Below are 13812 nucleotides of genomic sequence, written 5' to 3' on the forward strand. Positions count from 1 at the left end.
TTGCACTGGCTAGAAGGAAATGTCTGGAATGTTTCCCTTCCTCACCACAGCTTCTTAGCTTCATTCAAGATTTAGTTCAAATCCCATCTTCTGCAGGAGACCTTTCCAAGTTGCTTCCTCTCTATCCCTTCCTACTAGTGTCTTCTCTCTGAAATTACCTTCCAATTTTATTATAAATATCTTACGTATACATAGTCTTGTCTCCCCTTCTATAATGTGAGTTTTTTGAGGGCAACTACCATGCTTTAGCCTTCCTTTGTCCTGCCAAAACTTAACAAAGTACCTGGCACCCAAAAAGCAGCTGACTAAATGACTTGTCTTAGAAATAAATTGAGAGGAGATGAAAGAACCAACAAAGGAACATTTTATTCTGGATAATTCTCTGTAACAGGCAGCAACAGAGGTAGAAATAATGAGAATGCTGGGGAGGTCCCCCCCCCGGCACTAAATGGGGAGGGGGAAAGGAACACTTTATTCCCTTCTAGAGTTTGTGATACAAAAGAAGAGGAAACTTGGAATAATATGACATGAAACTTAGATTTTTGGAAAGCAGACTTCAAAGGGTTAGAGGAAAAATAGGTAGGATATCACGGACTAAAATTTTAAAGAAGTCAACCCAAGAGGAGTTAAGTTGCTCAAGTTGCTCAAGAATGAAATTTTGAGACACAAAGGGAAAAAATTCGACTGAGGAGAAAAAGTGTGTCACGTCCAAGATGTGATGAGTCTGAATATAATCAACATAGATTTTAAAAAGAAATACACAGAAAACAAAAGCAAGACCAAGTAACAGAAGATAAATAAAAAAGTGCGGCACAGTCCTATTTCAAAAAAGTTTCAGGAGTGCTAAAAATCAGAATGAGTTGAGGCTAGTGAGAAATGCAAAGCACAAAAGATTTTTTTTTGGTGGCTTCTTTTACTTCATTCTTTAATCTAGGAGTAAGAGGAGAATCAAAGAAGAGACAGACACTTTGCTTGGGGACCACTGGTCTCCAAAGTGAGGGACTGTGGCATGATCCCAAAAGGTATGTGACCAAATGATCTAAGGGTAGAAAGATGGGTTGTAATCCCACCCTCCCTGCAACATCTATGTTGTGACTTATCTCGGAAAAAAAACCACAGCACTCCCAGTCTCATCATGGGCCCCTCATTTATATAGGTGCCCTAATGAAACTCTCCCCTCTCCCTAGCCCCTCAGATCATGTTGTAGCTATAGCAGGATCTCCTTTGGCTGGCTCGGTGCTCTTGAGCAGTCACTGGTCAATAAGAGTCACCTTGCCCATTCCACTTCATTTTTGGTGGGACAGTCATACAGGTTGATTAAACATGGATGGGTTATAATTAACATCAAAAAATTCCTCCCAAACTCATTTGTCTTCCAAACTTGCCTATTACTGTTGACTTACTCCCATCCTTCCAGACCCCTAGATTTATAACTTTGGTTTCATCTTCAACTCTTGATCTCCATTGTCTGAAATCTGGCTTCTGATCTCATCTTTCAATTTAAACTGACCTCTCCAAAACCAACAATCTCTGGATTGCCAAATTTAATAGCATTTTCTCAATCCTCATCCTTCTTGACAATGTTGATGATCTTCTCCTGGATACTCTCTCCCTCTCTAGATTTTCATGACAGAACTCTCTGCTTGTTCTCCTCCTACTGACCTGACCACTCTGTCTCTTTTATAGATCACTGGCCATGTCATGTCCACTAATTATGGGTATCCCCTAAAGGTTCTGTCTTGGGCCTTCTTATCTTCTCCCTCCATACTAATCTCATTTGCTCACATGTGTTCAATTACCATCTCTATGTAAATGATTCCCAGATGTATATATCCAGAGCTAGTATCTTTCTGAGATATAGTTGCATACTACTAACTTCCCTTTGAACATCTCCAATTGGATATCCTATTGTCACCTCAAAATCACAATGTCCAAAAGAAACCTCATTATCTTTCCCCCAAAACCCTACCTTCTTTATTCTCCTAGTCTCTCAGGCTCACAACCTCTATTTATCTTTAACTCCCGAATTATACTCATTGCACATCTTCATCGATATCTCTCACATCCAACCTCTTCTCTCTGCTCAAATTCTAACTACCCTAGCTCCAGCTTTAATCATCACTCACCTGGACTGTTGCAATAGATTTATAAGTAATCTCCTTGCTTCAAGTCTCTCCACTCTACTTTATCATCCATTGGCCTATTTGTTGTTCCTTACTTTCTATCTCTCATGCCTGGAATTTTCTCCCCACTTCACTTTTGTTCTTAGTTTTTCTGGTTTCCTTATTTCCATACTACCTCTTCCATTAGAAATATGAACTCTTTCAGGGCAAGAGCCGTTTTGGCCTTTTTATACACCCAGAGGCACACAGTAAGTTCTTTAGTAATGCTTACTAAGTGACATATTGTCACTTTCACCTCCAGAATATCTTTCACATTGCTTATCTCTGTTCATATGCCCCCTTCCCTGAATGACTGCCTCAGAATTGGTCTCTCTACCTCCTATTTGCTTCTCTAATTCATCCTGCACACAGCTGTCAAAGGGCTTTCCTAAAGCACAGGTCTGACAAGGTCATCTTCTATTCCACAGACTCCATTGGTTCCCAAATGACTCATGTTAAATATCATTTCACCTTTATGTCATCCTTTGTGAATTTCTAATTTTGTGTAAGTTTTATAATGTGCATAACTATTAGTGTGAGTAGTGAAAATATATAACCTATATGTAAATAAATACATATATCAAAGGTGCATGTAAATCTTTTTGTCATTGTTGATCAGGGGACACAATAAAAAAAACGTGGGAGACTGCCTTATCTAAACCAGGCCTGCACAACCTGCCATGGGCTGCTTGTGGCACGCCAAAGGGTCTCTTCTACATTTTTCGTGGCTCGCTGGAAATCCTTTGGTGTGCTGCAAGTAGCCATGGCAGGTTGTGCAGGCCTGATCTAGACTACTGAAATACCCTAAATGATCTCCTTGCTTCCAGGATTTCCTTTTTTCCTTGATTTCCTTCAGGACTCAGCTTAAGTACCGCCTTCTGCAGGAGGCTCTTACTGTATCCCCCAGTTACTAGTGCCTTGCTCTCCAAGATCACGTTCTGCCTGCTTGGATATGTTTTCTATCTACCTATATCTTTACATAATCTCCTCATTATAATGTTAAGCAACTTGAGGGACAGGAGAGTTTTGCTTTTGTCTTTGTGTTTCTAGTGAGTAGCACAGCACCTGGTACAGAGTAAGTAGTTAATAGACGATTGCTTATTGAACTGATTTTTCCCCTCCATTGTAGGACAGAAGATCCTAACTTTTTTCCTAAAGTACCACTGAACCAACATCACATAAAAATCATGTCTGAGCGAACATATTATCAACATTTACTTCTAGAAAGTTACATCAATTATTCATCTTAATATGTAGAATGAAAAGTATTACCAAAGTTTTAAATAAAATGCAAATTAAAATATTAAACAAATGGGACATCTAGTCCCAGTTAAAAGAAGTTATTGAATAAAGTCAAAATAAATGCTTAAAAACTAGACTATTAAATTTAAAACCACAGCTCTTGCTAGTGGTTAGAACTCTCCAGCAAATAGCTTACATTTATATCATACTTTAAAGTTTGTAGGGTGTTTTATATAAAGAATCCTCACATCTATGAGGTAGGTACTATTATTATACCCAGATAAGGAAATAAGCTCAGTACTGTATTCAATTTATATTCCCTCCTAGGAGCACCTGGAAGTGACATAGTAAGAACTGCACTCCAGGAATATCCAAACCAGAAGCTTTATGGAAGACAGATCAGAAAAGGGGAGAGACTGGAGGCACAAACACACCTTCTTCCAAGCAGACAATGAACCATTAATGCCTATTCTTTGGGTCTAGCCATACAAATTAGTTACAGATTCATCTAAAAACACTATCACCTGCTCAAGATGAGCATGATGGCCTCTGCCAAATAACTGCTAAAACTGTATCCAAAGCAGTTCCTTATTCTTCTAGTCTCCTAAGACCACCACATAAGAAAATGAAAGGGGATTTGGGGTGTGAGATGTAAGTCTGGAATGACTTTTTTTGGGGGGGAGGCGAGGCAATTGGGGCTAAATGACTTGTCCAGGATCACACAGCTAAAAAGTGTCAAGTGTCTTGTCTGAGACTGGATTTAAACAAGGTCCTCCTGATTCCAGGGCTGGTGCTCTACCCTCTGTGCCACCTAGCTATTCTTGATGAGGCAGTGAACTCCACTTCTTGTTAAACATCCATTTAAAAATACATACAAGGATTTCATAAGGACTTGTAGAAAAAGTGGCAGGCAGTTTGCAGACTCTTTTCGACAACTGAGACAGTATTTGCTCTTCTCCAATCCTACAGTACCTCTCTCATTCACCATGATCCTCCAGAAATCACTGACAGTGGCTCAGCCATCACACTTGCCAGTTCTAGCAGTGACTGAGGTCACAGTTTACCTGGGCCTATTCAAACTCATCAAGACCAGTTAAGTGTTCACTTACTATCTCCTTAATTATCTTGGGTATTAATTCACTATTAGCCAACTTTGTTTCGTCCTTCCCAGATCAAAGATTGTTCTCCTTGGAAAAGAAAACAGAATCAAAATAAAGTTGAGCAGCAACTCCCTCTCCCCATTATCATCAGGTGTCACCCTGTCTGATCAAGCAGTGGTCCTGTATATATTTGATCTTTTTCCTAATATAGCTTTAAAAAAAATTCACCAGTTTTGTTGTCCTTAGGTAGACTTCATACTGTATAATCTTTAGATCTTAGGCTTTCTTTAACCAAATCTTTTTTTCCCCTTCTTTACTATGTGATGAGTCTAAACTAACAAACCTACACCAGGTGCTTTAAATATATCCAAATATTCCTTCATTTAAAGAATTTTCCAATATAATAGATGTATACTTTCTCATCTTTCTTATTTTCTGTTTCAATTATATGCATAACTGTGGCCCTTCTGAGAGGTGATGTGGCTTAGCAGATTTAGAGTTGGCCTTGTAGCTAGAAGGGTCTGAGTGTCTTACTTCAACCATGTAACCCTAAGTAAATTACCTAACTTTTTTTTTTGTGAGGCAATTAGGGTTAAGTGACTTGCCCATAGTCACACAACTAGTGAATGTTATGTGTCTGAGGCCGAATTTGAACTCAGGTCTTCCTGATTCCAGGGCCTCTATCCACTGTGCCACCTAGCTGCCCCCTATAACTTTTGCAGATCTCTAATATACTGAATTCTGCACTCATGGAGATGAAAATCTAAGTGCACATTCTTAATATCACTATCTTCAGCAATAGCAGAAATATGACACATTAAGCAGAACTAAAATAAATTTGTTATAGGACATATTAATCTCTCAAATCCTTAATTTCTTCATTTGTGAAATGAGGCAGATTAGATCATCCCTAAGGTCCTTTCCAGTTCTAAAATTCTGATTCTGTAACCAATATAACTGTCAACACTATTTTGTAAGCTTTTATCACATCAAGAACACATGACGTTTTTATAGTCCCAAATTCATAAAAAGTAATTTTACTTCACATCTCTACAAACACTAAAATTAATGCAACATATTAGGTGATTTAAATATGAGAAATAAAATCAAAGTACTACTCACATCTGGTTGAATAGCCTTAAATACTGGGACATCCATTAATGTTATCTGACCCTGAAATGAAAAATAATAAATTACATTCAAAATTAATATTCTGTGATCCTACATAACATAACTTACCAGGGTTGCTTATGTGATTTTGTTAAAATCACATTTGCAATATTTCAAAACATTCAATCTATCAGAATTTTTTCAATTATAAAGAATATTACAAGGAGTTTATATAAACAATATACAACATGTACACATATACATACATACTTCAAATTTTAAAGAAAATTTCTTTCATAAAATGTAAGCATCCCATTTCAATGTAACCGAATTCATTTTTAAAGCATTCCTATGAAATATAATAATACCCATTTAATGAGAGAAATGGACTTAGTTCTGATACATAAATCAGTAGAATACTCAAGAGCAGATTTCATATGTCCCAATTCATAGGCTAGTGTTCTTTGTATGACTACTATGCCACAATGCCCTGAACAGTACATATTTGACAAAGATATAGTTTCTACTTAATTTGGAAAAAGAAAGAAAAATCTGATACCTTGCCTTTAGTATCAACTCATATATACACTGGAATATTCTCTACACAGACTCCCTTTAAAATTTTTGTATAACTTCAACTTAAGATATGACTCCTGATGTATGACTCATCTGTTCCGGGTCCCAATATAAGAGTTATTGCTCCCACTTTAATAATTTTGCTTCCTTGCCAAACAAAGAGGAACTATATAGAATAAGTTCCAATGATTGAAAAAAATGATAATTGCCTTCTCCAGCTCTTACTGTCACATCTGTTGGAAACAGTATGCAGGACTATTTAAAATATACACGTTACCAAAATCATTACTGGTAGTGTTGAAATACTTTTTCCCCTCATAGAAAAGAGACAGATTATTTTCTGACCCTTCAAAATCATTATCCCCAGCACAATACCACAAATATTAATATTTATTTATATGTAAAACTATATATGAATATTCTTCTACATATTTAAGACTGTAATGCATCTTAAAACTTAGAAAAAAATGATGCCTTCTGATAATTGACCTTTATTTCTAATCTGTAGGTCACTCCACAGTTAAAATTTAACTTACTTAAGAAAATATAAAATGGCAACTTTAAAGTTTCATTTTAAAAATGTCTCAATGTGCCTAGTGATATTTAGTCTACTCTCCCTGGCCCCTGTTTTCACTGGAGGTGGGGGAAAAAGAATGATTTCTATGGATATGATGAACAAAACTCTTCCTCAACTGGCAACAGTGAGAAACTACGGGTAATATCAATCACCAAAGGAATATTTACTCATATACATATAAAGTATGCAAAATATTGGGCTAAACACTTACTGGGAAATAAACAGATTCCTATCTTGACAAGACATACAAGCCATTTGCCATTAACTGACAAATGTACTAAACAAGACCACTCCTACGGCAATGCCTACAAGAAGATTTATGAAGTTTTCTGTCATTTCACCTAACAAATTCACCCAACCAAATACTTTTAGTAAATATATTTCATAGATCACAGAATCACAAATTTCCAAAATTATTATAGAAAAATGGAAGGACTTTTTTGAATTGTGTAAGACCATTAACATTTTTGCATCTCATGTCAATACAAGCACTTCCAGTAATGCTAAAACTGTCAGTGTTCCACAGATAGATAGCCACATTGTTTTTCCATTTCTTATCCATTTTGTTTCTTTTTCTACTACCACTCTGCCTCGACAGGAAAAAGATGGCTTAGGCTGACCTGCCACCTAGTGGCTAACACAGGAAATTATCTCAGCAACTTTTCCTTCCCCAAGGAAGGAATGGCATACATACACACACTGTGCCTATCTTTCATTGAACCTAGTTCGACTAATTGCATCTCAAGTCAGCTCTCAAAGACGTACAAATTTTAGCTCTCTCCCAACCACATGCTCTCTGCTTCTTACTATTAAACCGAGAGAATCCTACCACCACCACCTCAACCCCATTTATGGGCCAAAAGATAACTGTAATCAAGACTCATTTATAATATACCTGTATCAAAGAAAACAAAAGTCATTGTTCTAGAGACAGAGGAGGCATTAAGAAAAAAAAGTACCCCCAAATTCAGTGTCAGTTACCTCTCATATCTAATCTGTTGCCAAGTCCTATCAACTATCCTCTTAACACCTCCTATATGAATCCCCTTCTCCAGGTTTCTCTCTGTTCTTTTAGCATCCACCCAACTGAAGATCCTTATCACCTCTTGCCTGAATGCTACAACAGCCTCCTAGTTGATTCCTCCACTTAAGTGCTAAAGTGATTTTCCTCTAGTGCTACTCCAACCATGTCATTCATTCCTTACCCTTACTCAGTAAACCCAATGGCTCCTTATAACTTCTAGGATATAAATGTTATCCATTTGGCTTTTAAAATCCCTTCACCTTTCCAGTCTTCTTATGCTCTGTCCCTCCAATTCCACTGGCCGCCTTGCTTTTCCTCAAACACAACATGCAATCTCCAGACTCTACACTTTTTCCTGTAATGCTCTTCCCCCTTCTATGCTTCCTTCAAGTTCAGCTGAAATCCTACCTTCAGCAAGACACCTTTCTTAGCCCTCATTCCTCTACCCCATTACTAATGCCTTAACTACAAAATTACCTCCCTCTTACCCAGTGTACTTCTTTCATTTAGATAGTTATTTTGTGTGTTGTCTCTCCCACTAGACTACTCCTTCAAGTGGGGAACAAGTCTTACTTTGTATCCCTAGTGCTTAGCACAATGCCTGAAACAGAGCAGATGCTTAACAAAAATGTGCTTTGATTTTCTGAGTTACCTTAACGCTGAAGTTTAGATATAAAACAGAAAATAACTTAGCTAGCAAACACTGGATCTTCTTGCCAGGACTATGAAAGAAAGTATGAACAATGTCACTTTACCAATATTACCTTATTATATATATATATATATATATATGTATTATATATATATATATATAAACTTATAAAAATATAAAAATATTATAAAAATGAAAAACAGTAGAGGAGAAACCAAGCCTTCAAAAGACTTGGTATATGACCTGATTAAATCTGATCAACCCAAGAATATTAAAGATGAACCTGAAATAAGGACACCAAATAGACTAGAAATGGAATACATTTGTTTCCATAGCAATCTGTCCTCATTACTGATGACAATGGAACTACCTCAGTGCAGATGTTCAGTACCAGTGAGTGGAAATCTAGCACTACAGAAAATCAGGTTGGAAAGAATGGCTGGTAAAGCTCAAAATCAAAACGAAGAAATCATGCTGTGGAACACCATTCTGAAAGCAGCTGCTTTGTCTTTCAGGAATTTTCAAATAGCAGAAATTTCTAAAAGAATGAAACCAGAGATGGATAATGCTCCTCCCCAAAGAAAAAAGGCAAATGAGAATCAGCAACTAACAACTAATCCATGTTCCTACTTTCTGAGTCACATCACTGACTGAAAGGCATAGAAAATAAAAAATCCTGTTTTTTAAAAAGATCTGTTAAAAACGAAGTACACAAACAATTAAATGACAAGATAGATCTAGATCTTTTCAATTTGGATGTTTCCTTTAATACTGCAGATAGCATGCCATCTGGAGCCTGTCCCATACTATGGGTTTCTTTTTCATGTCCTCCTATAAACTCAACCTAACACGCTAGAAGCATTCCTCCCACTACACTCCAATACAGTTCATTCTGCTTTGGGAGAATAATTGTAAGTTTTTCCTTAAATGAAGCCTAAACTTGGTTATTTTTTACTCCTACTTTTGCCTTTTTGACCCCAAAAGAACAAGCTGAATCCAGGCTGCATCTGATGGCCTGTCAGATATTTGAAGACAGCTCTCATATCCTCCTTGAGTCTCTTTCTCTTTAGGTCAAACATCTCTAATTCCTACAAGATCTTCTCTTCGCATGAAATGCCTTCTATGAATCTTGACGGTTTCATCAGAAATGAAACCAGAAGGCAAATGAAAGTTACTGCTTCCCTTGGAGAGGGAAAGAAGTTGACAAAGTTGGTTTTATCAAGAAATATCATTTCAGAGGCTAATTAATAGTAATAGCTAGTAGCATAGCTACTGGTAGTGTAGCTACAAATAGCACTTTGCAATTATTTTATTTTATCTTCACTCATCTCTGGAAAGATGTAGGTACTATTATTACCCTATCTTCCAGATGAAGAAACTGAGGCAGACAGAAGTTAACAGAAATTAAGAGCCTTACCCAGATACATTAATATCGTATCTTGTTCTGATCCCCTGACGACCTCCCTATCCACTTGTAGTCAGTAAAGTGAATAAGTAGCTGGTATAAAGTAGCAATAGCAGGAAATAAGACTGCAAAAGGGAATCTAGAAGTCCTAGTGATCAAAGGATCATAAATTGCAAACCATATTATATATTAAGAAAAAAAATTACATCCTGGAAATATTAAGTTAGGAGAATAATAGATTAATTTAGGATTTAATTTAAAAGAAGTCTTTTAGGCTTTGCTGTCAGGGCCTTTTGGTCTTATGACATGTAAATTTCAGGTAAGTTCCCAAAATCCACAGTAAGACCAGCAGAACACCAAATGTTACTGATAACTGAGTTAATGCAGATGTTAATTTAAAAGTTTTATCAACAACTTTGAGATGATTTGGATGTATTAATGAACTGACTCCAAGGAAGCACAGATAAGACTTAGTCTTTTCCCCCATAAAAAACCTTATAAAAATGAGACTTCCCTCACAAAAAAAAAGAGACCTCAAACTCCTGTCCCATGGTATTCTTCCATCTCTACTGGACCCATGCTTCCAAGTACTCCCAACTTGAATCCAGTTACCTGAGTGATTCTCTGTGCCTCCTCCACATCCTCACACTTCCTGCCTTCCTCCACCACCCTATCCCTGTTCCCAGGCCATCTGCCTCTATACCTTTTTTGCCACTTGTCTCTTTATTTTATGGGCTGTTCTTCCCTATATTCTCTGTGCCTTATTAAAAATGTGATTACAAATAGGACAAAAAGAAATAAATTTCTGCACAAACAAAGCCAATGTAACCAAGACTAGAAGGGAAGTAGGAATGTGGGAAACTTTCTATAGCCAGTATCTCTGATAAAGGCCTTATTTCTAAAATACATAGAGAACTGAGTCAGATTTATAGGAATTTATAAGAATACAGGTCATTCCCCAATTGGTAAATGGTCAAGGGATACGAACAAGCAGTTTTCAGAGGAAGAAATTAAAGCTATTTATAGTCATATAAAAAATGCTCTAAATCACTACTGATCAGAGAAAAGCAAATTAAAACAACTCTGAGGTACCACATCACACATGTTTGGCTAACATGACAAAACAGGAAAATGACAAATGTTGGAGAAGATGTGGGAAAATTTGAACACTAATGAATTGTTGGTAGAGTTGTGAAATGATCTGATCATTCTGGATAACAATTTGGAACTATGCCCAAGGGCTATAAAACTGTGCATACCCTTTGACCCAGTAATACCACTCCTAGGTCTGTATCCCAAAGAGATCATACAAATGGGAAAAGGACCCACATGTACAAAAATATTATAGCAGCTCTTTTTGTGGTGGTCAAGAATTAGAAAGTGAGGGGATGCTCATCACTTGGGAAATGACTGAACAAGTTGTGGTACATGAATGTAATGGAATACTACTGTTCCATAAGAAATGATGAGCAGGTGGACTTCAGAAAAACCTGGAAAGATTTATATGAACTGATGCTGAATAAAGTGAGCAGAACCAGGAGAACACTGTACACAGTAACAGCCACACTGTGCAATGACTAACTTTCATAGATTTGGCTCTTCTCATAAATACAAGGATCAAAGAAAATTCCAAGAGACTCATGATGGAAAATGCTATCCACATCCAGAGAAAGAACTATGGAGTCTGAATGTAGACTAAAGCATACTATTCACTCTCTTTTGTTGTTGTTTTGTTTCTTTCTCGTGGTTCTCCTCCCACTGGTATTCTTCTTTATAACATGACTAATGTCAAGGTACGTATAATAATAATTAAAGAAGCCTCTTATTCATATTATGAATATCTGCTTAAAGATAAAGTAAATGGACATTAAATACCACAAAAAGTAAAATTGTATACTTTTAACCAAATCAGAAAAGACTCATTATTGACACAGTCATCCTTCAATTTGAGGAGCCTGTACAGTTATACCATCAACATGTTTAAAAAAAAATCAAAATGGGTTTAAAAAAAGAATAAAAATTAGTAAGATATGGTAACTTAAGGAGAAGGAAATGGCAAACTACTCAAGTATCTTTGCCAAGAAAACCTCAAACAGAGTCACAAAGCTGGGTACAACTGAACAACAAATGGTAACTAAAACAATTCCAACCTAACATAAACAAAGCAGTTGATGCCTAAAATTGAGAAACAGACAAATAAATGGACTTAAAAGATCATGATTTCCTAAAGAAATTTAACTAACAAAAAATTGCCACAATGAGAAGACCACAAAAGCTTACTTAGAAGCCACTTAGCTGAGCAAACATCTTATTTGTTGACAGCCAAGGGAAACACTGGTTTGGAATATAAATTAATTTGTAAAATCTTACCAAGAAAAGACGTGACAAGCAAAATAGCAGAATATATTGGGTGTAAACATAATTCCCAAAGCTCACTTCAAATAACAAATAGTGTACTACACACATAATTGAAACTGCAACAAGAGGAAAAGACCCCTTGGGCCAAAAATAACACTCAGGGCATGAAACCTAAAGAGGTCCAAAGACACAGAAATTTCACATAAAAATTTTTTTTTTAAATCAGCACTTCTAAGTAACAAAAAACTAGAAACAAAATGGATTCCATTAGAATGGCTAAACAAATTATGGCATATGAAGCAGAAAAGCAGATCAGTGAACAGAATACATAAGCAGTAAAAAAAAAAATAAACCAATAAGCATTTATTAAACACCTACTATGTTCCAGGCACTGTGGAAGATATGCAAGATGGTGGGAATACCAAAACAAACAATGAAACTCCCAAAAAGCTTAAATTTGAGTAAGAGAGACAAAAAGTACATATATAAGTATATTAAGAATAAACACAAAGTAATTAAATACAGCAGCAAGGTGGTGCAGTGGACAGAGTGTCAGGCCTGGAGTCAGGAATAGTTTAGTTCGAATATAGCCTCAGACACTAGCTATGTGATCCTGAGCAAGTCACAATGCGCTGCAGAAGGAAACTGCAAACCACTTTAGTATCTTTGCCAAGAAAACCCCAAATGGGGTCACCTAGAGTTGGACACAAGTGAAAGTGACACAAAGACTGAATAACAACAACAAAATTAAATACAAAGTAGTTTGGAAAAAGTACTAGCAGTTGGGATGGGAAGAGCAATGAGGAAAAGCTTCAGTGAAGTTTGCAATCTAGTCTTGAAGGGAGAAAAGGGATTCTATGAGGCAGAGGGGATGAAGAAGAGCACTGGAGACATGGAGGGCAGTCAAAGCAAAGGCATGGAAGTGGGAGATGCAGAATCCTGTGAAAGAAAAAGAGAGAAAGCTACTTTGGCTAGACTACAGAGTATGGGAAGGGAATTACTATATCACAAAGCTAGAAAGATAGGTGGAGGCCAAGTTCGGGTTTTAAAAGCCAAACAAAGTTGTATTTACTTGAGCTTAGAAGCAATATTGAACCACTAGATTTTATTGAGTAGAGGAGGGATAAGGTCAGATCTGTGTTTAAGGAAAATCACTTTAGAAAGTTTAGAGAATAAACTGGAAGTAGGGATGGGCTTTAAGCAAGAAGATCAATTAGAAGGCAATTGACATTGCCATAGTCCAGGCAAGAGTTGAATTAACGTGCTGGCTTATGGGAGACATATCTAAAATGTGGGGGTAGAAAGATCTGACAAACGTCTGGATATGTGGAGGAAAAGAGAGTGAGAACTACAAGATAATGCCAAGGTTATCAACCTGGGATAATGGAAGAATGATGGTACCCTCAACAGAAATATGAAGGTTAGATATAAGGGATGATTTTGGAGGAAAAATAATGAGTAGGACTATTCTAGATATGTTGAGTTTCAAGACATTTCTGGGATATCCAGTTTGAAATGCCTAATAGGCAGTTCTCAAGAGAGAGCATGGATAGGGATATTCAGATATATAGATCTATAAGTCATATGCAGAAAGTTGATAATTAAA

General features: G+C 36.6%; 1 protein-coding gene across 7 annotated transcripts in view; it reads right to left on the reverse strand.

Moving 5' to 3' along the window:
• The window catches only part of RALGPS2 (Ral GEF with PH domain and SH3 binding motif 2), a 257998-nt gene that overhangs the window by 124975 nt on the left and 119211 nt on the right, over positions 1 to 13812 (reverse strand). For all 7 annotated transcript variants that reach the window (XR_002324019.2, XM_078156472.1, XM_020984311.2 and 4 more), the window contains one exon: positions 5627 to 5677. Coding sequence is in view for 6 of the 7 variants with exons in the window: in XM_078156472.1 (XP_078012598.1) it covers positions 5627 to 5677 (51 nt within the window). In the remaining variant the exon portion in view is untranslated. The remainder of the gene's footprint in view (positions 1 to 5626; positions 5678 to 13812) is intronic.

Source organism: Phascolarctos cinereus, unplaced genomic scaffold, assembly GCF_003287225.1.
Source record: "Phascolarctos cinereus isolate Bilbo 61053 unplaced genomic scaffold, phaCin_HiC Scaffold_5;HRSCAF=322, whole genome shotgun sequence".
NCBI lineage: Eukaryota > Metazoa > Chordata > Mammalia > Diprotodontia > Phascolarctidae > Phascolarctos > Phascolarctos cinereus.